At 43.4% G+C, this 27653-nt stretch overlaps 1 protein-coding gene across 2 annotated transcripts in view; it reads left to right on the top strand.

Annotated features, from left to right (window-relative positions):
• The window catches only part of CTTN (cortactin), a 103354-nt gene that overhangs the window by 11613 nt on the left and 64088 nt on the right, over positions 1–27653 (top strand). For both annotated transcript variants that reach the window (XM_082270069.1, XM_082270068.1), the window contains exons 2-3: positions 14762–14842; positions 25980–26053. In XM_082270069.1, the coding sequence (XP_082126195.1) occupies positions 14762–14842; positions 25980–26053 (155 nt within the window). The remainder of the gene's footprint in view (positions 1–14761; positions 14843–25979; positions 26054–27653) is intronic.

Genomic DNA, 27653 nt, shown 5'->3' with positions numbered 1-27653 from the left:
TATCTGCTGTCTGTCGGCCGAAATCTGTACTGACTGGCGAACAATCGGCCGTTCTGGTGTTGGCCAACAAAAATTTTAATGCCTGCACGACAGATTCTGTTCGGCCGAAAATGTGCTGTCGGAAGCATCATACTAACAAGCCTACAATCGGTCGTCGGCCGAATATTTACGGCCGACAATCGGTACATGTGTACGGGGCTTAAGTTTAAAAAAAAAAACCAAAGATTTAATACCGCTTTAAAGCTTCTTTTTTTTTTTTTTTTTTTTTTCTTCCCCTAATAAAATAGTTTTTATTAGGGGGGAAAGAGGAGCTGCTCCTGGCTCTTTCTCTTCAGCGAGTGCCCCATAGGACGCCCTGTCTGTGCCTACTGACAAACAGGATGGCTTGGCCCCCTCCCCCACTCTCGTCACGTGATTTGATTGACAGCAGTGGGAGTCACTCTGCCCAGAGAGGAGGGACAGAGGCAGGTGAGCCTCTGCTTTCATGCACAGCGCTGGATCAAAAATGGGCTCAGGTAAGTATGGGGGGGTGGGGGTCAGATTCTGTTAACACAGGGTTTTTTTTTACCATACAATGCATTAAGCTTTAAAAAAAAAAAAAACACTTTTAGGGTTCTTTCATGTGGGCTTTCTGACCAGGGCTGCCTGTCATATTTTTTTTTTTTTTTAGCAGACCTGATCGGACCCTCCAGTCTTCCCTATGGAGCGGTGGATGTCAGGGGGACACATTTCCGCTGACACCCACCACATCCAATATATAATCCTGCCTGCAAAATCCAGAGGGATGGTTGTCCTTCCTTTTTTTTTTTTTTTTTTTTCTCCATCCGTCTGGTGGATTGGATGAAAAGGGCAGATGGTCCATTTTCACCTAATTTCCCCATAGAGGAAAGCAGGACTGTGTCCGTGTTCGACGGGCCCTGCCGCCCGCCTGCTCAGCGGAGATCAAGCGGAATCCACAAGATGGAGGCACCTTAGAACCACTTTAAGGCTGGTCCCTGAAACCTCTTCTTCTCTATGCTTTGGTGGTCTGATGCCACTGATGTCCTCAAGACCAACGCATAGCCCATAGCCCTGAACTGAATGTTCACCAAGGGACAATCAACGCCAGATTAGAGGAGGGCACCTTGCTACCAAGGTAACAGAAGGTCTACTACAGACAAATGCCTCCTGGAGGTAAACTAGAGATGGCTCTAAAGTTCAGTGCAGTGTGGGTAGATGTTGTCATCTACCAAAGAGATCTGTTGTCTCTGATCAGTACAACACATCCAGGAACATTCGTGCAGGCGCTCGTTGTTGCTTGTAAATGCCTGTAAGCCCAAACCCTTAACATTGCACCCAGGAGCATTCCAGTAGAACTGGTGCAATCAGTATGCATGACTGAGGGAGTGACATTATTGGTTGTGACTCTAAAATGTGTCAATTGCAATATTATTATAACTATATAATACTTTGCTCTGGTCCTTCGCTGTAATGCAGGAACCTTTATTTGTTTTTTTCCAGCACCCCTCCTATATAATCATAGCTTCTTATAATAAAACCTTAGCACTTCCTGATTAGAGGAGTTTATAATACGCCAGCTATTGGCCTATAGGTTACGCATTGAAGGGTCCAATTATCTCTTTCCCAGAACTCATTTGTTTTCCCTCTTTGTTATCTTTACCTGCCTGCTGGCTTTGCCTGTTTGTCACCTCCTTCCTCATACGTAATCAAAGACCGTACATGCTTTAACAAGGAGGAGAGGTGACTTTGCTTCTGATAAGCACAGCATTGTGGGTATATGAAGGGCGTGCTCACTATTATATAGGAATGTGGCCAATGTTCTTGTAAAAAAGAAACAGCCTGTTGGTTTGGAGTCAAAGGAATGTGGAAGTGCCCCAGTAGCCAGTATGACAGCCTTTTCCTGGTGTCACGTTCCATACCCTGTCAAGTATAGACCTGTTGCTGCACCCGTGACTCTCCTTAGCTCTTTCTTAAAGTCTAAGTCAGTGTTTCTCAACCTTTTTTTTCAGTCACCCTTTAAAATTATGGGCAGTCTTATGGCACCCCATTCTAATATGTAAAAAACTATTCTAATAGCTTTACATAATGCAGCAACATCCACATGTAGGACACCCAATGTTAAGAGGTGATTTCTTTCAAAAGAAATACTTTTGCACACTGATATTGACTAGTGTTCCTATGTTTCTCTTCTCCCTCAATTCTCTCAGCTAAAAAGTCACCCCAGTGGTGATGGAGAGGTGCACAGGAGGGTCAAACAAGGATGCTGTGGAGGCAATGGATATCCTCCTGTCAGGGAATCAATACCCTGCGTAGGCGCACTGGCGCCGCTAACCGGCGAATGCCTATGCACTTGCACGTACGAAGAGGCACCTTTCAGTAGTTCGAGGCTACCTTTTCAGTAGTTCGAGGCTACCTTTTCAGTAGTTCGAGGCTACCTTTTCAGTAGTTCGAGGCTACCTTTTCAGTAGTCAGAGGCTACCTCCAGTATAGCTCGAGGCTACCAAATTGGCCTATTTAAACACAGCTGTCACTACATGAAGTTGCTGTGTCATCTTCAGCTCTCCTGTTTCCTGTGCCTGTTTGTATTCTGCTGTTCCTGTTTACCTGACCCGGCTTGTCTTGTCCCAGTCTTAGTCAGCAGGGTTCAATAATGGGTTGGGCCACCCTTTGCAGCTATAACAGCTTCAACTCTTCTGGGAAGGCTGTCCACAAGGTTTAGGAGTGTCTATGGGAATGTTTGACCATTCTTCCAGAAGCGCATTTGTGAGGTCAGGCACTGATGTTGGAGAGAAGCCCTTGCTCGCAGTCTGCGTTCTAATTCATCCCAAAGGTGTTCTATCCGGTTGAGCTCAGAACTCTGGGCAGGCCAGTCAGCTCATCCATGTGTCTTTATGGACCTTGCTTTGTGCACTGGTGCGCAGTCATGGTGGAACAGGAAGGGGCCATCCCCAAACTGTTCCACAAAGTTGGGAGCATGAAATTGTCCAAAATGTCTTGAAACATGATGATCCATCATGTTTCCCCCCTGATGAAAACTCTTGAGTTGAAATGTGTGTCAGACCTCATGCTCTATACAAACAGTTGTGAACGTTATAAACTTTGTTATAAGCAGGGCTTTTTTTCAGCGGGAACGCGGGGGAACGCAGTTCCGGCATCTCCAGCACTGAATGTATGTAATGGCAAGGGGTTCAAGGTCTATTAATGCTAGCTGCTGGGGGGATCTATTGTTGCTGGAGGAGATCTACTTTTGCGGGGTGGGGAGGGGCGTCTACTGTTGCTCAGGAGGTCTATTGTTGTTGGTGGGGGTTCCACTGGTTGCTGGGAGTCAGTTGTTGCTGGGAGTGATCTAGTGATGCTGGCTGCAGGGAAATCTGTTGTTGCTGCTGGGGGTCTATTGTTGCTAGGGGAGGGGGTATTTTGTTTGCGAGTGATACATTGTTGCTGGGGGAGGGTTTATTGCTGCTGGCTGCTGGGGAGTCTATTGGTGCTGGCTGCAGGGAGAGCGGTTATTGCTGCTGGAGATCTTTTGTTGCTGGGGGAGGGGGTATTTCCTTCCGGGTGGTTCATTGTTGCTTAGGGGATCTATTGTTGCTGGCGCATGTGATCTAGTTTACTGTTTTTCTTGTTGTTAACAAATTCCATACAAATTACTTAGTACCACAACTGTTACATGGTTCTGTATTCTCTAAAAGGAGCAGTACTTAGGGGGGTGGAACTAAGGAATGGTGCAGGAGGTGGGTAGGGGGGCGGAGACAAGGAGTTCCTGCACCTATTGTCTGAGAAAAAAAAGCACTGGTTATAAGACTACAAAAGTCTTTTTACCAGATGCTATATAACAGGTTTTTCCTCTTTTTGTTTGTTTTTTTTGTTTTTTTTTTATCAATAAAATGAAAGGATTTTATCTAGTTAGTTGGTTTTGGTGCCAAAAAAAAAATTCCAACCAAATTTCCAAAAAAAAAAAAACCAAAAACATTATTTTCAATAGTGCCCATTCATATCATAACTAAGCACAGCTTGATTTTAGAAAAGGTTCCTGTACTACTTTAGTGTGATACCAGCGCAATTTAGGCCCCATAGAAGATGCAAATAACATCCAAGTTGCACTACCTAATCGTACTGAAAATTGGATCAGAATCTGATGGTAGCAGTGTAAACCTAGCCTGAAGGGGATTGTAGCTGCATATAAAATTCTGTATCACAGACAGTACTCATCTGTGTTTCAGCTTTTTTTCCCGTAACACTTCTGGTATGCAGAGGGTTGAACCCATAGAACTTATGATGGTCTGCGGCTCTGAAATATCCTTTCAGTGAAAAGTGCTGATCTTTAAATTTGGACCATTAAGAACTTGGAACCTTCTCAAGCCTCTGAGTCACTTTGCAATTTTTGGCAAATCTGTAATGTGTATATTAGGACGCATTTTAAGACTGGCAGTTGCGAGAAAATGAACACACATCTTGTGTTCATTTTCCTCTTCCAGACCTCAGTTTGTACTTTAATGGATGTTAATTTGTTAAATTGCCTTTTGTACACTAGTCGTAAAAGCAAATTGAAAAGAGTCAACTGGTCAGGCAACTAATCTTCCTTTTTAATCTTTGAATGAAAGAGTCACTAGTTAGGCCCTAATATTCACAAACTGGCTTCATTAAAAGAATGACTTATTTCTTTGTTCGTTGGGACAGCCAAGTGAGATGCGTGGCTTGTGCATCTGCCTGGCAGATGAGTGTGGCTTGTTGGTCTCCGTCATCTGTTTATTTCTAGAGCTGGTCTCCTGTTGAAACGCTAATGCCGGATTAAAAAAATATATATAAATATCCAAAATGACCATTACTTTTTTTTTATCTGCACCAGCCCAGTTGACGTTTTCTGGTGATTTTAATTAGTTATATTGAGCATGCGTCACTTGTTGCGTGTTTTTAGGATCGTGACTCAGTCGTTCAAGGCCAACAGTGGCACACCCCATATTTCTCTCATGACAGGTGCACTTTCTAAGCCCGTCATAGGCATCGTCCTTCACATAGTAAACTAGTTTGTAGATGTGGGCTGTTGCTTTGAAGTGTTTGATCGGTTGACCATTGTATGGCCAGCCTTATGTTTTTTCAAAACAGTCTATGCCTAAACTATCCATCCAATCGGGCAGACCCTTGTACTCCCATAGTTGTTAGATCTCAAGGAGATTTGTACAAATCGAAAGTGAGCTTAACTACTTCCCGTCCGCACTATAGTCAGACTGCTGCTACTGCACAATCGTCCAGTTCTAGGAGGGCGTCCATGGACATCCTCCTGGAACCCTGCTTCCCTCTTGCCCTCTGCTGTTCTTTGGACACAGCTGATCACAGATCGAGGTAAAGGACCAATCGCAGGGGCCCTTTACCATCTGATTGGCTGTGTTAAATCACAGCTGTGATCACATGTAAACAAACTTGCCGGTTATCGACAGTCCTTTCCTTACACACAGTGTCTGTGTGAGGAAAGTGTTGGTTAACTGGCAAGCCATTTTTTACACATTATCCGTGCAAACTCATGGAGTGCACATTAGTGAAAGAAAATTTTAGAACCAAAACTAAAAAAAAGGTTAGTTTTTGTGTGTGTCAAAATTTTCTGTCTGTTAATTTAAAAAACAAAACGTGTTATACTTGCTTTGTGCAGTGGTTTTGCACATAATAGTCTGGATCCTCCTCTTCTTGGGTCCCTTGCCGACTCTCCTGGCTCCTCCCTCCTGCCCGGTGCCCCCACAGCAAGCAGGTTTCTCTGGGGCCACCCAAACAGGCCCGCTCCTGACCTGCAGCTCTGTGTCCATTCACACACGGAGCCACAGTTGGGCCCCACCCCCTCCAGCTAGTGATTGGCTTTTGCCAGTGAGCCAATCAGGCACGTGAATCTCTGGAGAGGCAAGGCTCTCGTGGACATTACTGGATTGATAGAGGGTTCAGGATGAGGCTGCACGGGCGAGGCTGCTGCACTGACTTGGCATGAACAGGTGGCCGCATTGGCTGCTCAGAAAGTAGCAGCTCTCGGGTTGCTCAGACCCAACTCGGGGGGGGGGGGGGGGGGTGCGGGGATCTGGGGCCAAGAGCAGTAGGGGGATCCCCTGCGAGGTGATGTCCGGCTCAGGGCCATTGCTGTACTCCTTCAGAGCTGCTGGTTGCTGCTGCAGGGAGTCTCGCTGGACAGCTCGATGTAGATCTGCAGCCAGTGGGAGGGAGGAGAGACTCATTTTTTTTTTCAGCCCTACTCCTCTTCTGACCTGCTCCTCCTATCACCCTACATCTCCGCTGCCAACCTGCCCTTCGCAGTCCCTCCCCTCCACACCCAACGCTTAAAACATTCAGGACGCCTGCTGGCTGCAAAGCATTCTCTGAATGGTGTTCATGCTGAGCAGCCAACTTCCTGTACTCTGAATGCAGCAGGCCAGCTGCTCAGCACAGGGCTCCAGGAGCAAGTGGAGATCACTGGAGTAGCTGTGTCTGCTTCAGTGGTTTCCAGATTCCAGGGGCATCAGCCAGGTATGGTATATACATAGTTACATTGAAATAAGCTGAAGCAATGTAACTGTAAAAATGTACCATGCCTGGAATTCTTTAAAGCTGACCATATACTGTGCAAATTTTGTTCGGTTCCTGATGAACCAGTTGAAACTTCAGTTTGTAGGTGGCCCTGTTGGCTCTCTCCTGCGAAATATGAAGGAGCTGGGTAGAAAATTGTCAGCTGAACATAGACTGCATTCAGCTACATGCAGCCACTGTTTAGGTGTTCTGACAGCCACCAGTGCCGGCTCTCAGAATACAGTTCCTGTCTTTGTGGTGAGCTGCGGAATATAGGCCAATTGAGCTCAAGTAATGACTTTGTCCACATTTTGATAACTTGTGAAAATCTGTGTCCAGTATTCCTCCACCACAACCTCTTTGGTCTTGTTTCAGTATTCCTCCACCACAACCTATATGGGCTTGTTTCAGTATTCCTCCACCACAACCTCTATGGGCTTGTTCACACTTGCTGTTGGAGGGTGGTAAAACCCCGTGGTTGAGCCACCCTTCAGCTGAACTGAATGGATCACAGCTTGAGAGAAGTACACAAGGTAGTTTCTGCATCAATGCTCCATTCATAGCAATGTGGCGTGATTAGAGAGCAGTCACCAGTTAAAACGTCTCTTGGGAAGTTGGAAGGTTGCCCCATGTTGTCTCTGTTGAATGCCACAGTTACTGTAGTGTTGTTTTTGTTGTTTTTTTCCACTTCGATCTCTTATGTGCCTTTCAACCTTATCACAGTTGCACGAGGTTTCGGGAACTTTCGGGCATTAAAAAAAAAATGCAAAAACCGAACCGCCCTGTTTGCCCCCAGTGGAGACAAGCCTTTAGAGCGATCGTCCTGTATACAAATGGGTAGGATTTCTGTGGGTGGATCCATGCCATTGGCAGCCCTTTCATGTTGATTGAAGCTGCACAGATTACACTGTTAATTAACTTCTAATTAGGTGGAGTGTCAATTAGAGCATGCCGCTGCGGAGTAAGCCTCTTTGTTTCTGTTCAACGTTTCTATTGCCGATTAAAGGATATTTAAGTAACACACTGATTACATATTAATACACAGCTATGTATAATGCATCACTTCCATACATTTTTTATGCCCTTATGCTTGCTTTTACATAATTTTGGATATCATTCAACAAATGACTATATGTGTGGGTGTATGTGTTTGCATACCGACTTTAAAGTCAAACTCCAACACTGGTTGATTCATCTGCCAAATTATTTGTATTTCTGTCCACCCAGTCCTGAGATTTACACAGCTCTGCTCCACAGTGCAAATAAAATCCATAATATATATATATATATATATATATATATATATATATATATATATAATAAAAAAAAAAACAGGTGACAAGTGAAACTTCATACAAATTTCTAATACAAACAAGTACCAAGTGAAAGTCCATAAGTTTCCAGTATTGATCCAAGAAGGTACTGGAGTCAAAACGTCTAAAAACGGAGCCTGCGAACTCGGAAGAAACACTGGGGAAGATGTTGGCAGTCTCAGCAGTGTGTGGGTGCCGCTGGAGGCCTTCGTTCTAGGGTAAGTATTTTATAATGAGCTAGTATGCATACTAGCTTATTATGCCTTTTTTTTTTTTTTTTTTTTTTTTTTTTTTTTTTTTTTTGTCTTTACAGGGTTTTTTTTTCCCCTGGTGGGTTACAACCTCTTTAAAGTGGAATCTGACCTAGGCACATATCTGTTGTGTTTACTTATCTTTCTTCAAAGCCCTAAGTCCCCCGTGTCTTTCTAATGCTCCGTTCCTCTGTTATCAGCATGATAACTTCTGACCAGTTCTCAGACACTAGCTAAAAGCAGCTGGAAAATTGTGTCGGTTTGGGTGCATAAAGATAGATTAGCAGAGAGCTTGTCTATTCACAGCACATCTCTGCATGTTTTTTCTTTCCTCTGCCGATGTGGAGGAGGGAGGCAGGGGTACCTTTTCTTCCAATCAGCTCACACACAGTGTATGCCAAGACTCCACACCCAGTGCTGGAACAGGAAGAGGAAATTCTAACGCGATGTTCACTTTCTAAACAGTGTAAAAAGCTGAAGGCAGCAAATAAAATTTATGTAGGGAGATTTGTTTCATCTGTATATCATCTGAGGCTGTTCACTTAACTGGGTATATGCGAGGGTCTACAACATCCACTTTGACAGATTCAGGTACTCACACAGCATGCATTAAACAAACACATTCACGAATGTCATGAACACAGAGCTATGTTTGTTTGAGTCTTTTATATCTGCCTGCAGTTTAGCTGCTTTTTTTTTTTTTTTTTTTTTATTTGAGCATTGATTGACTTTAAATAACTAAAAGTTCAAAGGGATCTAATGCTTAGTCACAGAGGGCTACATGCCCAGTCGTTTGTTGCATTCACTTGTTGATCTGTCATGATGCCTATTCCTCATTATGTGCCACTTTGTTCTAGAAGCAGACATGTGGGTCACAGGGCCGGGGTCCAACATTTGCTCCAAGTGTTGAGCCATGTCTGTGCCTTCTCTGCTGAATATACAAACATGCTGTGCTTATTGATGCTGGGCCTGAAAATGTGATTGAGAACACATTTTGTTCTCTTACTGGATGGCGTTTTCAGCCACGGAGAGTGATAGCGGATTTTGAGCATGATGGTTTTTATCCAAATAAAAGCTCTTATTTGGATAAGAGCTGTGCCCACACTGAGGGGGTTAAAGTGGTTCTAAAGGCAGAAGGTGTTTTTTAATCTTAATGCATTCTTTGCAGTTGAAAACCATTGAGCTCCTTAACCACTTCCCCAGGGTTCACGTCATATGGCGTCCGGGACTGGGAAGTGGCGATACCTGAATGATGCCTGATCAGCGAGCCAGAGAATGAACCTGCCGGTGGCAGAAGTTTACCATAGAGCTGACCAAGGACCAGATGGTCCTCGGTCATCTTTGACTCAGAGGCCGGAAGCGACGCCATTACGACACTTTTGGTGCCGGCAGATGTTAACACTGACATTTTTTATTAACCTGAGCTAGATTTTTTTTTTTTTTTTTTATCTCAGGCTTTCCAGCCTAGAGGAGAGATGTGGGGTCCTTTTAGACCTCAGGACTCTCCATAAAGAGCACCTGTCATGCCCTATTCCTATTACAAGCAGAGTTGTATAAAGTACTCGAAACCCATACTTGAGTAAAAGTACAAGTGCTCAATCAAAAAGTGACTTGAGTAGAAGTGGAAGTGCTCGATCAAAAAGTGACTTGAGTAGAAGTACTAAAGTATTCAAAATTTTTTGTACTTAAGTATTGCAAGTAGTTTTTTAAAAAATTTTGTAAAAAATTAAATGGGGGAAGTGTAAAAAATAAAATAAACAAGAAGCGTAAGCATACGTAGGTCGCGCCCACATATGTAACATATGTAAACAACATTCAAACGTGTGATATCACTGTGAACGTTAGAATGAGAGCAATAACTCTAACACTGGACCTCCTCTGTAACTCTAAACTGGTTATCTGGTATGTTAAAGTGTAGCCTATGGAGTTTTTAAGTACCTAAGTTTTGCGCCATTCCACGAGTGTGCGCAATTTTAAAGCGCGCCACCATGTTGAAAGCTCTGCTGTGTTCACACATGCGCCGCCGGTGTCTTCCAGGTGTATATAGGACTTGGCGGAGACTGGTGATACAGAAATCCCACCATGCATTGCACAAATGCGGCCAGCTTCTAGCAGCTTGCCACCATAGTGCCAGTGACATTTGTTCGCGTGCACACATCTGTAACACTCTGCCTCCTGGGATAGTTTAGATATAGCAATCCCTGGAGACAGAGGGGCCTGTCCTAGGCAGGAAAATTAAATTGTATAAAATAAAAAAAACAGAATTTAAAATTGACGCTGCTTTTTGTCATTGCCCCGCCTTTCCACCTCGTCCAATCGTAAAACCCTTTGCACTCATTCAGAAACTTCAAAGCATTTCTGAATGGCGGCCAACCTTCTGTGTTCACAGTGCATTAGGCTGGCCGCTCAGCACAGGACCCAGAAGCAAGTGGAGATCAGTAGAGAAGAGATGTCTACTTCAGGGATTCGCAGCCTCCATGGGCTTTAGCCCGGTATGGTTACATTGGTTCAAGTTGGAGCAATGTAACTCTGCATAATATATCCATACATGGATTTCTTCTTTTAAGCGTAAGGTAAATTCAGGTTATGGTTGCATTTCGGCATCGTTGGGTTAATAAACGGGTTTTAGGTCATTTTTATTTATTTTTTCCCCGAGTGCAATAAATAGCGTTTTTTTGGGCGTAATGCTTTTGGTGTTTTTTTTTTTTTTTGTCTTTTTCACTGAAGCGGAGGAATCTAAAACAACTGTGCCTAGATCACCGCAGCTATAAATAACATTCGCACCAATGATGCCAAGTAATTGTTGAGGACAATGTGTCGCCATAGTGACTGAAGACTACTCGCCAATTAGAACATTTGCAAACTTCTATCTCTAAACATTTTTTTTGTAGTAATCTTCAGTATTTAAACAGTGTGGATTTAAATCGCTAGTAAAAAGGCTTTAATTTTAATCCATTCGATTTAAATCATAATTTTTAAAGCGCAACTGTCATCTCTGTGCCGCAAGGGCGGCTCCTCCTCTGGCCCGCTGTTGACTCGCTGGCCTTCCTAATCACTTTAATGGGATGACTGGTGATGCGGCAGTGACACAACAAGGTGAGGGATGTGGCGGCAGCAGGTGTGTGGATGCCCACTAACAGGCGCTGCCATGATGAATCTGAAATGACAGGTGCTCTTTAAATGTAGGGACTCATTCTTGCTGGTAGTGTGAAATTGCAGCGTTTGGATTCAATGAAGGAGTTTACCAACAATGTAAATATTGCAGAATATACAGCCTCATCCTGGATAACAAAGCTCCATTTCATGCTGAATAAACTAAACTAAATTATTTAAAGTGATTGTGAAGTCTCAGGTGTTAAATAAATAAAAACACATTATACTTACCTTCTCTGTGCAGTTGGTTTTGCACAGAGCAGCCCGGATCCTCCACTTCTTGGGTCCCTCTATAATGCTCCTGGCCCCTCCCTCCTGTCGAGTGCCCCCACTGCAAGAAGCTTGCTATGGAGGCATCAGAGCCGAGCTGCAGCTCCGTGTGTCCATTCAGACACTGAGCTGCAGTTCAGCCCGACCCCTTTCTCCTGATAGGCTGACTTTGACAGCCGCAGGAGCCTGTGGAGCCGCTGCTATGTCTGTCAGGAGGGAAAGTCCCAGGACTGCGCTGTACAGAGGGGGCTCAGGTAAGTATTGGGGGGTGGCGGGGGGGGGGGGGTTGCTACACACAGAAGGCTTTTTATCTTAAATCATAAAATGCATTAAGATAAAAACTTTCTGCCTTTACAACTCCTTTAATGTATCTTAAATAGAAAACTCTTTTTAGATTTAGAGCCCTGCACAGCTGCACTGCTTTCAAAATGTGACCGCAGATATGGGCATAGGATCCCCCCCACCCACTGTCGCAGGGAGGAAGGGGGATGCAGGGGGCAGGCGCATGTTACACTCTTAATTATGGGTATAACATGGTCCAGAAGATTAACTTCTTTTTAAACCTAGGTTTATACTTGTGCTGTTGCAAAATTGTGTTTTTTTTTTTTTTTTTTTTGTAGCTTGTTTTTGTGTATTTTTACTGTGTTTTTTAGTAGTAGTAGGAGACTGGTTTAACACAGAATCCTGCCAAGAACGAATGTATATGAACTTTCATTCGCTCCCATTGAAATTGGCACCAAAAACATGCTATGCTGCGCTAAAAGAAGCGCCTGCACCTTTTTGAATAATCAACCCCCTGCCTCGTAGAACCCAGTATTAATACCCGAGCCAGTGACCGTAAAGTAGGGTGGAACATTGGAACAGAAAATCCTGTGTCTCACTCGGAGAAATCCTTTTCTCTGATTTAATTGACACAGGATCTTCTATTACAGTGAACAAAAAATCCTGTTTTTACTGAAACCTCTTTCTTCTTTGGTTAGTAGGAGAATAGAACCTCTGTCAACCTATTTTGTTGGTTTCCCTGGTGCAGATCTCCCCTCACTACCTGTCTGGTAAAAGGTTTCCAGAACAAAGTTCTAATTGAACCCCAAAGTGAAAAAAAGACTGGTACCGCAACGGATTCTCTTCAAATGAATTCTGTGGTTGTGGGAGGTCAGGATTGATATTTACTTAAAAAAAAAAAAAATTTCTTGCTGTAACTTTATGTACCAAAAATTGAATTTTAATATATTCTCAAACCAGAAAATGTTTTGTAGCCCAGTAACAATATTGATCTTGTTCAAATTCTTTATGTATTCGGTCTAGTTTAGAGATTAACAATTAATATTTTGAGTGTGCGAATATGTTCGTTAATGGGTCCCCTGAACCAGAGCAGTCTTCTTGAGTTCATGAGACAAGTATGGGGGCTGCCATTGCTTTCCTCTTTTTTAAAAATGCTAGCTAAAATTAAAACAAAAGTTCAGTTTCTAGCGCTAAAAGTCCATAAAGTATTTTAGGATAAAAGCCAATAAAATGACAAAGTTCCACCAAGCATAAGTGTAATCTTATAGGATCGAGATAGTCTTTAAAATTTCTAACCGTTCACCAAGGAAGGGGTTAGCTCAGTGTGATGCTCTGCTGCTCCATCAACAAATGGGAAACTGACAGCTGCAAAATACAAACAAAGCGCACCGGCTCCTAGTGCGACACTGTTTATTGGATAGAGGAAAAAAAGTAACAAAATACACTAAACACTCACATGGCATCTGTATAGGCTGTGGTATCGCTCTAGCACCCATGGCTCCAGGCTGGATCGGACCGAGCGGCAGTGGATATTCCCAGTATGATAGTGTGCAGCAGCGGACAAGCTGCATGTGAGCCGCCCGCTCTGTGGAGATCCCCCGATGGTAGGGAAACTCGGCCTGACTGCACGGTCACCCGATGTGCGAGCAGGAACAGCTGATGAGAAGCTAAGGGTCTGGTCTCGACCTGAAGAAGGCTACGCCCTCTGAAACCCATTGTCATAGCAACCCTTAGCGTCTCTCCTGTTCCTGCTCACGCATCGGGTGTTTAGTGTATTGTGTTACTTTTTTATCTCTAACCAATAAACGGTGTTGCACTAGGAGCTGGTGCGCTCTGTCTTTCTATTTGTAGAAATGCTAGATGCCTGGCTGTGTCTTGCTTCAGTGTTTATTTTACAGACCTGGAACAAGCATGCTGTAAAAATGTCAGGAAAGGGTCAGAATTCCATCTTTCTATCTGTCCTAGGTTGCCTACTCAGTATCAACATTCAAGCCAAGGAACTGCCATTTTCAAAAGGAGGGGTCAGATCATGACTGGTTTCCTTTTTTTAGAATAACCACTCCCCCCCCCCCCCCCCCCCCGACACATCTATTTTTTTTTTTTTTGTTCCTGATGTCTTGTCTGGTAATGTGGTGACTTATGGCGCTTTTCCACTACATGGAACCTAACGGTTCGGCTCGCTTTGAGCTTTTCCACTGCTGGTACCACATGGTATGGTGTAGGAACGGTTCGGTACAGTACGGCAGTGCTTTTCCACTGCATGGAACCGAACGGTACGGCTCTCAAAAACAGTACCACCTCGATTGTGGTTCCAAGAGGTTCCATATCCCACAATCCTTTGCATGCAGTCACTACTAGCCACTGATTGGTCAGAGAATCCCACCCACCCCGTTGTTATCCCACCCACTTAACTTTAGTACTTTAGTATAAGCAAATCATACCGTACCGTACTGAACCGTTCCAACACCATACCATGCGGTACCAGCAGTGGAAAAGCATACCGGGCCAAGCAGGGCCGAGTAGAGCCGAGCCGGTACTTGCAGTGGAAAAGTGCCATTAGGGTCTTCTTCCTCTTCTCTCTGTGGTGACAGTGGGGGGTCTTCAATACTGCAGAGAACAGTGCTGTCGTTATGTCAGCAGCACTCTATTCAGTATTGTACTGTGAGTCCAGGCCATCGTGGTGACACACCCACAAAGGGCGGGTCCATGACCGCCCCAGACTTCAGGAAGTGAGTTGAATGACACTGGCAGTCATTCAGCCCAGAAGAGAACCAGTGGGGTAGCAGATTTTCTGTTTAGAACCACTCTGGATGCATGGTAAGTATTGCAACAAGAGCGGGGTTTTTTTTTTTTTAACAAGCCAAGCATTTATTTTTTATGTGATTTTGGAGTTCTAATTTTAGCCTATTGTGAGAAAGCGCTGTAGTTAATAAAGATTTTTTATTTTAGATGTGGAAATCAGCAGCCGGACATTCCCTTTCCATCTCTGCAGATGACAATGATGACTGGGAGACGGATCCCGACTTTGTGGTGAGTTAAGAAATCTGAGCTTACATTTTCCATATACTGCAGAGCTTGACTCTGTTATTGCCCTAGCTGCTCCAATGTAATTCTTTACATGTTGGCCAAATTTATTTTAGGACCTAAAATAACTACCGAGTCTGTTGTATTCAACTTTGCTGTGCAGCACCCAGGATTCGGGGCCTAAGCTAAACCATACAACACAACCAACAAAGCAAAGTGCACGATTTAGTGGTATTGTCTCCCTTGGCTATGGGACTTTTTCTATACATAAATATTTGATTTTCATCTCTAAATCTCTTTTTTTTTTTTTTTTTTTTTTTTCTTTCAATAACTTTTTATTGAAAAAAAAAATGTCCTTACATAATGAAGACATAGGAGTTTTATTTCAAAACTCCGCAAATAAACTCTGCGCCAAAGAGCTTTCCTCCCTTCCCAAAATATATACCTGCTGCCACCTTAGAAACCCCAAATATAAACCAAAGCCAAACAAGAAAAATATTCAAATTTGAGGAGACGCTGTGATTGCTTCTTAAATATGATGCAATTAGGAACAAAAACACTCAGTGCTTATAGGGAATGAAAAGTGATCCTAAAACTCAGTCCATAAAAAAATTCCATAAATGGTATCAATGCTTTTGTAAAATATGCTCTTCCACCAAGTGAACGCTCATATCGCCACGTGTGAAAATGCATTGCCCCACTCCCTTCAGGTATTGCACTCACCAGTTCCCCATGCCTCTCATAGATCTGATTTGGCACAAGGTGCTTGTATAAAATGTGGGAACCCCCTTCTCAACTCAGATGTGATTAACCAATTCTCTTCATATCACTCCAACACCATGCATAGAAAGAGTGAATGCAGTACTACGCTATACAGATCCCTTAATTTAATAAAAACTACTCACAAACCCCAAATTAAAAGTGCATCTATACAGCATCCAAATTTGCTATTTTGTTGGTGCTGCCAGTACATCCGGTGATTTCTTCCGGATCGGCGTCTGACGTCACACGCCATGGCCCAATGCTCTTTGCACTTCATAGGAGGTGGCTCTACAGATAGGCAACCTCTCCTAAATAGCTCAACTCCTACACAAATGTACGAGAACTCATTAAAGAGGATGCACAGGCCAGTAAATTATCCCCAATAAAAATCTTTAATGAATAAACAAAGTTATCCCCACCAAGTGCGCTTGTGTACAGTGTTACAACAAACTGCAGCTTTCCGTCCACGGTATAGCACAACAGAATATCATTCTATGCATTAAGGTAAAAAAAAAAAAAACCTGTGTCACTCACCCCCCCTTACCCCCCCCCCTTTTTTACCTGATCCCCATTGTGATCCAGTGGCTATGTCCCTTCCTGGGTAGATCAATAGCAGCAGGAGCCATTGTTTCCCGCTCCTGTCAGTCAACTCCAGTTCTGGGGGGGCAGAGTCCCACTGTCTGTGTCGAAGAACGCAGTATTGGGGCTCAGGATTGAGCCCGTCTGAGTGTTCCCTTGGGAATCCGTTTCCTATTGAGGGCACCGCCAAAAGAGGAGGAGCCAGGGGCACCAGCAGGGGACCCAAGAAGAGGAGGATCGTGAAATATTTTTTTGCACAGAGCAGGAAAGTAGAACAGGTTTGTTTGAAAAAATAAAAATCCTTTACAACTACTTGAAAGCATCCACAATCTGCACATGACCATAACATTACAGTTAATGTTGGTACTTTAAATGTTTTGTGTATTTTTTAAGTGCTGCTTCACCACATTCACTAAACTGGGTAAAATGGGTGCAACTGCACTTCCAAAGTCCCAATCTGTTTGTCTTTAGTAAATCATCCCTATTGTATTTATTAGAAAAGCAATACAGGGCTATTAGACAAAAGAATACATTTGTGCATCAGTTCCAGGGGCTCAAACAATATTGGCAGCCCAGTATCCTCATTTGACTTTCATTAGGTAAACTACCGTTCAAAAGTTTGGGGTCACTTAGAAATATCCTTATTTTTGAAAGAAAACAGTTTTTTTTTTTTCTATGAAGATGACATTAAGTTAATCAGAAATACAGTCTAGACATTGTTAATGTGGTAAATGACTATTCTAGCTGGAAAATGCTGATTTTTAATGGAATAGCTACATAGGTGTACAGAGGCTCATTTCTAGCCACCAACTCCTGTGTTCTAATGGTACATTGTTTTAGCTAATCATGTTAAAAGGCTAATTGATGATTACAAAACCCTTGTGCAATTATGTTAGCACAGCTGAAAACTGTTGTGCTGATTGGAGACGCTATAAAACTGGCCTTCCTTTGACCGAATCTGGCGCATCAGCATTTGTGAGTTCGATTTATATACTCAAAATGGCCAGAAAAAGAGAACTTTCTTCTGAAACTCGACAGTATATTCTTGTTCGGAGAAAGGAAAGGCTATTCCATGCGAGAAATTGCCAAGACACTGAAGATTTCTTACAACAGTGTGTACTACTCTAGTCAGAGAACAGCACAAATGGGCTCTAACCAGAATAGAAAGAGCAGTGGGAGGCCCCGGTGCACAACTAAGCAAGAGGACGAGCACATTAGAGTCTCTAGTTTGAGAAATAGAAGCCTCACAGGTTCTCAACTGGCAGCTTCATTAAATGGTACCCCCAAAACGCCAGTCTCAACTTCCACAGTGAAGAGGCGACTCCGGGATGCTGGCCTTCTAGGCAGAGTGGCAAAGAAAAAGCCATATCTGAGACTGGCCAATAAAAGGAAAAGATTAGGATTGGCGAAAGAACAGACATTGGACAGAGGAAGATTGGAAAAAAGTTTTATGGACAGACTTATGGACAGACTAATCTAAGTTTGAGGTGTTTGGATCACACAGAAGAACATTTGTGAAACGCAGAACAAGTGAACAGAGTCTGGAGGAGTGCCTGATGCCACCTGTCAAGCATGGTGGAGGTAATGTGATGGTCTGGGGCTGCTTTGGTGTTGGTAAAATTGGATTTGTACAAGGTAAAAAGGATTTTGGATAAGGAAGGCTATCACTCCATTTTGCAACGCCATGGCATACCCTGTGGCAGCGCTTGTTTTGGAGCCAATTTCCTCCAACAGGTCAATGACCAAAAGCACACCTCCAAACTATGCAATAACTATTTAGGGTAGCAGTCAGCTGGTATTCTGTCTGTAATGGAGTGGCCAGCGCAGTCACATGATCTCAACCCTATTGAGCTGTTGTGTGGGAGCAGCTTGACCGTATGGTACGTAAGAAGTGCCCATCAAGCCGATCCAACTTGTGGTAGGTGCTTCAGATTACCTCAACAAATTGACAGCTAGAATGCCAAAGGTCTGCAAGGCTGTAATTGCTGCAAATGGAGAATTATTTGATGAAAGCAAAGGTTGAAGGACAAAATTTATATTTCAAATAAAAATCCTAATTTCTAACTTCGTCAATGTCTTGACTCTATTTTCTATTCATTTTGCAACTATTTGATGAATTAAAGTATGAGTTTTCACGGAAAACATGAAATTGTCTGGGTGACCCCAAACTTTTGAACAGTAGTGTAGGTGCAGAAGGGAATGAATTCTTAACAATCACCAATAACATGAGTGAGTCATATAAACCACGATTTTTACCAGATCCTATCTGGGAAATTTGGCTGACATTTTTTGTACGATTGGCAGAGGGGATGAACAAGACATTTGCTAATGTTATTCCATTTTAATTTGGGTAGAGATTTGATTCTTCTTTTTTTTTTTTTTTTTTTTTCCAGTATTCTGTTGCGTTATTTTAGGCTAAAGTTACAGCTCAGAATTTTTCATGCAGTGGACCTTTTTAAGGGTATGTTCAGTTGCGTCCAGGGCCTATCACTCGCATGTAATTGCTGCATAAGAGATTACATGAAAGAGGCCATGATTAACTGCGTTTGCCAGAAGTTTCTAGTGGCTTTCAATGGGGATGCCTCTTGCAGCTAATTGCGGGAACCCCTGCCAGGGTTCTCACATCTAATTGCAGTGCATTTGCATGTGTGAATGCACCTAACTGCCACCTGTGTGTGGGTGCTTTATGGTGTACAGCAGTGGCCAAACGTTTTGGGAATGACACGAATGTTAATTTCTCTTTCATTTATTGATGGGGACAGCTCCTTATCTTCTTGATCGTTGGGTTATACTGCCCCTTACAGGAGTAGGACACTAGGCAGGAGAAAGCTTGGCTACACCTATGGAGTATATTCTCACACATAGGCGCTCAGTTTTTTTTTTTTCTGCCTAGTCAGGAGTAAGGCCCTAGTTCTTTGCTGGGATCTCTGGTCCTGGCAATTTTTTTCCCTTTTTTAAATGGAGCTTTTTCCCATCTTTATTTTTTTGTTTCCTGTGAGAATTTACAATCAACTGCTGGACTTGGTGATGGACTGGATACTTTAGATGCAGAGGGTCTCCCCAGTTTGGCCTGCGAGCGCGCGCAGGCCTCAGCTCCGTGCTTGGTCGGCTGCGACATAGCCCCACTGGACAGGGGCTAGCCTGCAAGTTAAACATCCTGCGAGGGCTCATACGACCTGGCCTCGACCTGAGTAGCAGAATTCCTCCTGGCTGACAGCCCCCCTCCTCCCATTTAGATGGAGCTGTGGTCTGTCAGGAGCGGTGCCCATCCTGTTCCTGGTATGGTAAGTAGCTGTCCTCCCCTGGGACGTCGAACCCCCCCCGGGTTCCCCTCATCATGCAGCGCCCCCCCACGCCCTTTCTCTTGGGGGTACTCTGCAGACTTGTTACCCCCCCATCTGCCTACACCCCCCCCCCCTCCCCCATGGGGTGGCCATACCTTTTTTAGGTCGGTCTTGGGTGTTGAGATGGGGGTGGGGGGTGAGCTTTGTCTGTCAATGAATACAGTATACTGACGTATAATTACAAGCATTTTATAAGTGTCAAAGGCTTTGACAATTAAATGAAGTTTATGCAGAGTAAATATTTCAGCGTTGACCCTTCTTTTTCAAGACCTCTGCAATTCTCCCTGGCATGCTGTCAACTTCTGGGCCACATCCTGACTGATGGCAGCCCATTCTTGAATAATCCAATGCTTGGAGTTTGTCAAAATTTGTAGGATGTGTGTTTTTTTTTTTTTTTTTTTTTTTTTTCTCTTCATTCTCTTGAGGATTGACCACAAGTTCTCAATGGGATAAGGGTCTGGGGAGTTTCTCGGCCATGGACCCAAAATTTTGATGTTTTGTTCCCCAAGCCACTTATCACTTTTGCCTTTATAGCAAGGGGCTCCTTCATGCTGGAACATGCATTGTTCCTCACCAAACTCTTCTTGGATGGTTGGGAGAAGTTGCTGTCAGAGGATTTTTTTTTGTACTCTTCTTTATTCATGACTGTGTTCTTAGGCAAAATTGTGAGTGAGCCCACTCCCCCTTGGCTGAGAAGCATCCCCACACATGAATGGTTTTAGGATGCTTTACTGTTGGTATGACAAAGTACTGATGGTAGCGCTTACCTTTTTTCTTCTCCAGAAAAGGTTTTTTTCCGGATGCCCCAAACAATTAGAAAGGGATTCATCAGAGAAAATGACTTTACCCCAGTCCTCAGAAGTCCAATCCCTGTACCTTTTTTGCAGAAGATCCGTCTGTCCCTGATGTTTTTTCAGGAAAGAAGTGGCCTCTTTGCTGCACTTCTTAACACCAGGTCATCCTCCAAAAGTTTTCTCCTCGCTGTGTGTGCAGCTGCGCTCACACCTGGCTGCTGCCATTCCTGAGCAAGCTCTACACTGGTGGTGCCCCAATCCCACTACTGAATGAACTGTAAGGGACTGTCCTAGTGCTTGCTGGACTTTCTTGGGCAGCCTTCTTCACAACAATTTAACCTCTCTCCTTGAAGTTTTTGATGATCTGATAAATGGTGGCTTTAGGTGCAATCTTAGTAGCAGCAATATCCTTTTTGTGCAAAGCAATGATGACTGCAAGTTTCCTTGCAGGTAACCATGGTTAACAGAGGAAGAACAAGGATTTCAAGCACCCCCCTCCTTTTTAAAGCTTCCAGTCGGTTATAGTAACTCGATCAGCATTACAGAGTGATTTCCAGCCTTGTCCTTGTCAACACTGACACCTGTGTTAACCCGAGAATCACTGACCTGTTAGCTGGTTCTCTTGTGACGGGGCCGAAATGCAGTGGAAATGTTTTTTTTTTTTTTTTTTTTTTTTTTTTTAAGGGATACGTTTATTTTCATGGCAAAGAGGAACTTTGCAATAATTCTGATCATGCTTCATAATATTTTGTAGTATATGTAAATTGCTATACTAAAAACTGAGGCAGCAGACTTTGTGAAAATGAATGTGTCATTCTTCACTTTTGTCCATGGCTGTATGTCATAACTTTTTATTGCAATATTACACGTTCATTTCCTTCTTTAATCATGTCTGAAAACAAGAATAGTGTTTTTTGAAGGTGTAGTCCATGAAATGCAGTCGGGGTCAGTTCCTCCTTTTATTCAATGCTGGCTAAAACCGCTAACAATTGTGTGGCGAATGGTTAACTATCTCCTGACTGTGTCCATCCATACACAAAGCAGCAGGTAACCAAGATCCATTGTATGTTTGTTTTAACATCAGCAGGCTACTTTCTGATTGGTTAGACTTGGATCTCTGGGCTAATCCAATATTACATACAATTGACATTTGTATTTCTACTTATATTCTAGTGTCCTTTTTATATATTTCACCCAGGTCTGTGCAGTTATCATCATGAAAGCACTCCTGTATTTTGCCTCTGTGAATAAACTTCCACTGATCAGGAACCAGTCACTACTACATTATTTCCTTGTGCAGAGTGACTGGTCTTGTATCCACCTACTCTTGAAGATTCCTGCAAGCAGCCTGTAGTGGGTGGAGCCTGCTGAGTTCTCCGAAATGTATGACATAGTAATGATGTCACAATTACTTTGTCAAGGGAGTGTGTGAGCTTGCCAAGAGTTGGGTGCCTACAAAGTGGATTATTGTCCTTTGTCGCTATTGAGGAATTTATATGAATAAAGTTTTTCCTTTATCGTACATCATGGGACACAGAGCATGCTATAATCATGACCATCTGGGTTATGCACCACCTATAGGTGAATGAACACTGGCAGACCAAAACCACAGGAAGTCTTCTCCAATGTAACCCTTCCCATACGGGAAGCACACCAGTTTTTTTTGCCAGTGTTTTTGAAGGTGATGGCCACTGAAGTTCAGCTCTCTGTGAAAGTAATGGTGGTCTCAGAAGGATTCCAATTGGAATCAAGGAACTGGATAATTGGATCCATTCGGATGGTTTGGACACTAATATGGATGGTACCAGAGCCCCCCCTGGAGAGGATGGTAGACTTGGTGGGGATTGCCTGTAATGCCGCCTTTCAGCGTTGGACCCTGCGTTACCGACCCCTATGCAGTTTGCCTGACCAAGGCTCTTTCCAGCAGGGTGCTGTACAGGCTCAGGGCAGTGGACCCCAGAGCAAAGGGAGACCACGTCCTTGAGTTTCTTTTATGACAGCCTGCTGTGATGGGTGAAGATTATATTGGTGGCTGCTGACCGCATCCTGCGGTAGGATGAGTGAATGACTTGTTTTCTGAGTACAGGGTCTTTTTTTTTTTTTTTTTTTTTTCTCTTTTCTTTTCTTATATAAACAAGGTCTGGTCTAGCCATCTGCATTGCACTACTTACCAACTGGGTACAGAAATTTAACTGGGTGCTCATTTGCCTGCTGATGTCTGCTCTGTGCTACTAGCTGTGTTTTTGGACATGCTGAAAGATTAGAGGGCATTTACAAGTGTGAATCTCTAGGTTTCTTTGTTTTCTAACCTGCTGCACAGGAGCACGCATGTGGCATCCCTGTGAGCATACACGTGGCTGTGGTGGCCACATTATCCTTAAGGAGTAAATCAGTATAACACAGGGAGAGCCTGAGATGCTGCGGACTGGTGACAGGGCACAGAGCTACTCAACTGGCCACGTGAGTACCCTGTTGTGGATGCTGGTGGCCAGAATCTTTTTATGTTGTTTTTTTTTTGGGACCCTGCATGTATTCTGATTTTAGGCTGCGTTGAGGCTGTATAAGCTGCACTCTGGCTGCTTTTCGGCTAAAGGTTGCATATGTTTTGTGCTGGCTTTGCTGCATTTTGGGGCGAAGTGTGTTTTGATAGAACCCTGAGGCTTAAGGCGAAAATGTCTTCCAGAAAGCAAAGTGGGGGAGGCAAAGCCGGGACTGGCACAAGTTCTCTGCTGTCAGGTTCTGAGAACTCTAGTTATAATTTTGCTGTGTTCGCTTCCCCTGAGAGACCAGAGGCTGCAGGTGCATCTAAGCCACTGTGATTGTCTTGTCATTGTAGCTGCTGCGAGTGCACCTGCCTCAGCATAAGTCAGTAAGGATGATTTAATGGCAGCATTAGCAGGCTTTGAAGGCAAGATTGTCAGGATGATTGCTTCCGTGACTCAGGGTGGAAGAAAGCAGACAATATCCCCTTCACCTGATCCCTCCCTCCCTCCCCGCCCCCCACCTTCTGTGGTAAAGCAGGAGTGGGTGGAAGCTGAGGAGAAGGTGGGCATAGAACAGAATGAGGGTCAGGCGGTAGATTCCGCATCAGAGTCGACGAAGCCTATTTTGCAAGTACAAAAGTTGTTAGTACAGTCCTTTTCAGAAATGGTTTTCTCAGATTTTTAGGTTGCCTCCAGTAGCGACCTCAGTGGTTAAGTACTCCTCCCTATAAACTCTGTGGCCGCCGCAGAGTTCTCAGGCCTTTTCGTTACACCACTTACTCTAGGAAAGGATTTATGTGGGCTGCCATCATCCAGATAGTTTGTGATTTTTTTTTTTTTTTTTTTTTTTTTCCAACTAAAAATTTATTTATTTATTTTTTCTTCTCTATCCTATGGTTAGAGCATCTTCTCAGATGTTCTCAATGGTCTTAGCACCCGGTTTTGGACTTGTTGAGAACTCTGGGAGTGGGTTTCCTGGGATGCCTGCACGATCTCTTGCTCAGAGAGCAGTCGGTTCCATGTTTAAGGCAAAATGTATTTCCCAATGCATAGTCTGGAGTGACTGGACTGGGTACTAAATTTCTGAGAAGTCAGCCCATGAGCCAGTATAAAGCTTGGAGTATTTGGGGTTAATCCTAGATACAGTTCAGGCGCTGGTATTCTTGCCTCTGGCAAAGTCTGTCTCTGAAAAATCAGGTTGTAGATATAGTGTCTCTGCATAAGGTTGCTGGGAAAGATGATGTCTACGTTTTGAGGCTGTTCCCTACGCAGTTACACTCCAGGCCATTCTATAAGAACATTCTGTTTGGCACAGGAACGTCCAAGCTTTGGATTACGGCATGTCCCTGTCTCCCCGTCACAATCTCCCCTAGGATTGAGCTGGTGGATGGTTCCTAGAAAAGGGAAAGTCCCTTCTTCCAGTGATTTGGAAAATGGTGACTACCAATGCCAGTCCGTCCGGATGGGGAGGCATTCTGGATTCCGCCACAGTGCAGGAAACTTGGAGTCCTCAAGAGTGTTGTCAACCAACATTCTAGAGCTTCGAGCCGTTCGGCTTGCTCTGGACTGTTGGATGTACCAGTTGCCTGGGTTTCCTGTCGAGGTTCAGTCTGACACAGTGGTGGCATATCAATCCATCGAGATTGCACTAGGAGTCATGCTGCTCAGGAGGAGGTGAATCCTATTCTAATGTAGGCACCGGGCAGAACCTAATGTTCTGTCCCTGTCAGCCGTGCACATGCCTGGGGGTAAAGAACTGGCAGGTGGACTTTCTCAGCCACCAGCTGTTAATGTCGGGAGAGTGGTCCCTTCATACCAAGGTATTCAGTGCCATCTGTCTTTGGGGTGCGCTGGATGTAGATCTGGCATCCAGGTTCAGTAACCAGGTGGATAGGTTTGTTTCCAGAACAAGTAACTGGTTGGCGATGATGGGTGGATCCCTGGTGATGCCTTGGAATTAGTTCTCCCAGGTTCAACTCCTTGTCTATTGCCCAGGATCCAGGAGGAAGTAACGCCAGTTATCTTGGTGGCCCTAGCCTGGCCCAGGAGAGCTTGTTACGCCGAAATAGTGAACTTGGAGGTGGACAGCCCTTGGGCACTTCAGTCTGCCCAGACCTGTTCAGGGACCAATCTTGTGCCCTGCTTTACAATCACTCGGCTGATGGCCTGCCTATTGAAGCCCAGGTGCTGAAGATCATGGTCTCTGGGCCAGTTGGAGCACATAAGGACAAATTAAAGGGCTCTTTAAAATCAGTGGTGCTGTGGTAAAAAGCTCACTGTGACTTTGTAAAGATGACAATAATAGCATGCCAGCCTTAGGCACCATGATAATTGCTGGATTTACAGGTAACTGCAAGGAAGAGGCCAGAGTCGGCTGGCGAGATGTTCAGTGTGGAGAGGTTGTACAGCAGATTTCAATAAGCCAGTGCACAGTAAGTGGCGCACAGATGGAAATGAAGTAGCATGAAAGGCTGATATGCTTTTTTTTTTTTTTTTTGTCATGTTTTTACAGTGTCACGGTGAGCTTTTTACCACAGTATTGTTTATTTTGAAGAGCCATTTAATTTGTCCTTCTGTGCTCATTAAACCTTCTTTTTTTTTTTTTTTTTTTTTTTTTTTTTATGTACCCATAGTTGCATACTTTAGTTTATGAACTATTTATATAGACATATGCATTAGTCCTTCTAGCTTTGCTCATTAACTCTAGCACTATCTAGTGACTACTACCAACTGTGGTCTTGGTGTTTTCTCTTCTCACTCCTCAACTCCTGGAAGTTTTCATATGAACAGGGAGGTCAAGTGACTGGATTTGAACGCAATGATTGATTTTTTTTTTTACACGAAGGATGTAGCGCCTGGATATTGGCAATTTGCTGCAAAACTAGTGTGCTTCCTGTATGGAAGGGGATATATATAAAGGAGGATTTCCTGCCTGTTTTGGTCTGCCAGTGCCCATTTACCAATAGGTGGCGTATAACTCAGATGATCATAATTATAGCCTGCCCTCTGTCCTGTGATGTACTCTTAAAAATGGATTTTACAGGAAGGTCAGTACAAAAAATCCATTGTTTTTCGTGCCTGGGCTGTTGGCACTCTTTGAGTAAGGCTGAAGGTATCCTAAGTAATTTTAAAAGTAATACTATGTGGAGTATAATAGTAATTTTCTTGTCTCTGTGAATAGAATGATGTATCCGAGCAGGAACAAAGATGGGGAGCAAAAACCGTGTCAGGATCTGGTCATCAGGAACACATCAAGTAAGTGAACCATTTAAAATTGTGTGGTGATTTTACTAACTATATTGAAATTGCCTTCAGCAAAGTGTTAAAACATAATGTTACTCTGTGTTGAAAAGGTTGAGAAAGGATGCCATAGATACTCAACTGCGTTGGCATATATGAGAGCACCTTCCAGCACCCAATCCTTTCTGATGGACTGAAGGCTGAAATAAGACTTTATTTTGCAAATATTAAAACCTGATTTCTTTACTCAAGAACCTGTTTAAAGAGGACTCCTTTTCTAGTAAATGAAATATTAGAGGGCAAAAAATGCGAGCAGAAGAGAATGGCTAGTTAGTATTGCCTATATAGGCTCCTTGCAGCTCATCTTTTCCCCATCACTGACTTACTATGCCTGCACTTTTGTCTGTGTGGGAACGGCCGTCTTGGTACATGCTCAGGATTTTGCTTCCTCATGTCAGAGCTGTTCTAAAGATTGATTATCTAAAAACTGGTAGGGGGAAATTTAGGAATCTGTAGGTAGAACAGATGCATGGAGATCCTTCCATTACAGATCTTCAGGTACAGCTTCCGCTCCAGCAAGGAGAATAGTAAGCGGCACCAAATCTTTGTCATCATTTCAGTACATTAGCAGTCACAGACAACTGTACCTTAGGTCTTGCACATCAGACCTATGGCTATGAAGCCCAATAATACTAAGACTATTACGAAGTCTTACTAATTACTAATACTAAGACTAATACTATTTAAGATGGAATTCAGGTAAATCTCCAGGTTACTGCTTAGGCTCAAAATTTCTAGATTTTCTTTATAACAAAGCAAATCTTTGAGTTAGGTCCACCTAACCACTTACTGGCAAATCACGTACCCGTATGTCATTTGGCTTCAAGTGGTTGTACCAGAGTGATACGGAAGCAGCCGCTTGGCTGTTATTCCAAGATGCGAGAGGGGATGTCTGTCCCCCCGTGTTAGCACGCGAAAGCGAACGCGTGTGTTGGTCCCAAACTCACTCAAACCACGATCATCCCACACATGGGAGTTATCACTGCGAACGTCCGATTATGGGCAGTAAATCTAGCACCAGACCACCTCTGTACATCTAAAATGGTAAATTTACGTAGTTTGTCACCGTTGTGCGGGTGCAATTTTAAAGCGTAATATGTTTGGTATCTATTTACTCAGCATCACATCTTTTTATATTTAAAAAAAAAAAAAAAAGAAATAGGGTTATGTTTTTTTTCATTAAAATCTAAAGTGTATTTTTCCTCTAAAAGCTGCATTTGGAAAAACTGCTGCACAAATACCATGTGCCATAATAAAAAAAAATTGCAAAACCCGCCAATTTATTCTTTAAAAACATATGTTTGGGGGTTCTAACTAAATTTCTAGCCCAAAAAAAACAGGTTTTCACATGTAAACAAAAATTGCCAGAAAATGCCTGGTCTTTAAGTGGTTAAACTCCACAACAAAAAAAAAATTGCATTAAGTGGAGTGTTAGGTTTTTCCATAACTTACCAGGTATTGATAGATTTTGTGCAATCCCCAACTAATTTGTGATAATTTTTAGGCTGTGCTTTGTGTTCTCTATCTGTAATGCCAGTTAGAATTTAAACAATAT

The sequence above is a fragment of the Pelophylax lessonae genome (assembly GCF_965119305.1).
Source record: "Pelophylax lessonae genome assembly, chromosome: 10".
NCBI lineage: Eukaryota > Metazoa > Chordata > Amphibia > Anura > Ranidae > Pelophylax > Pelophylax lessonae.
This window is presented reverse-complemented; position numbering and strand designations above follow the sequence as displayed.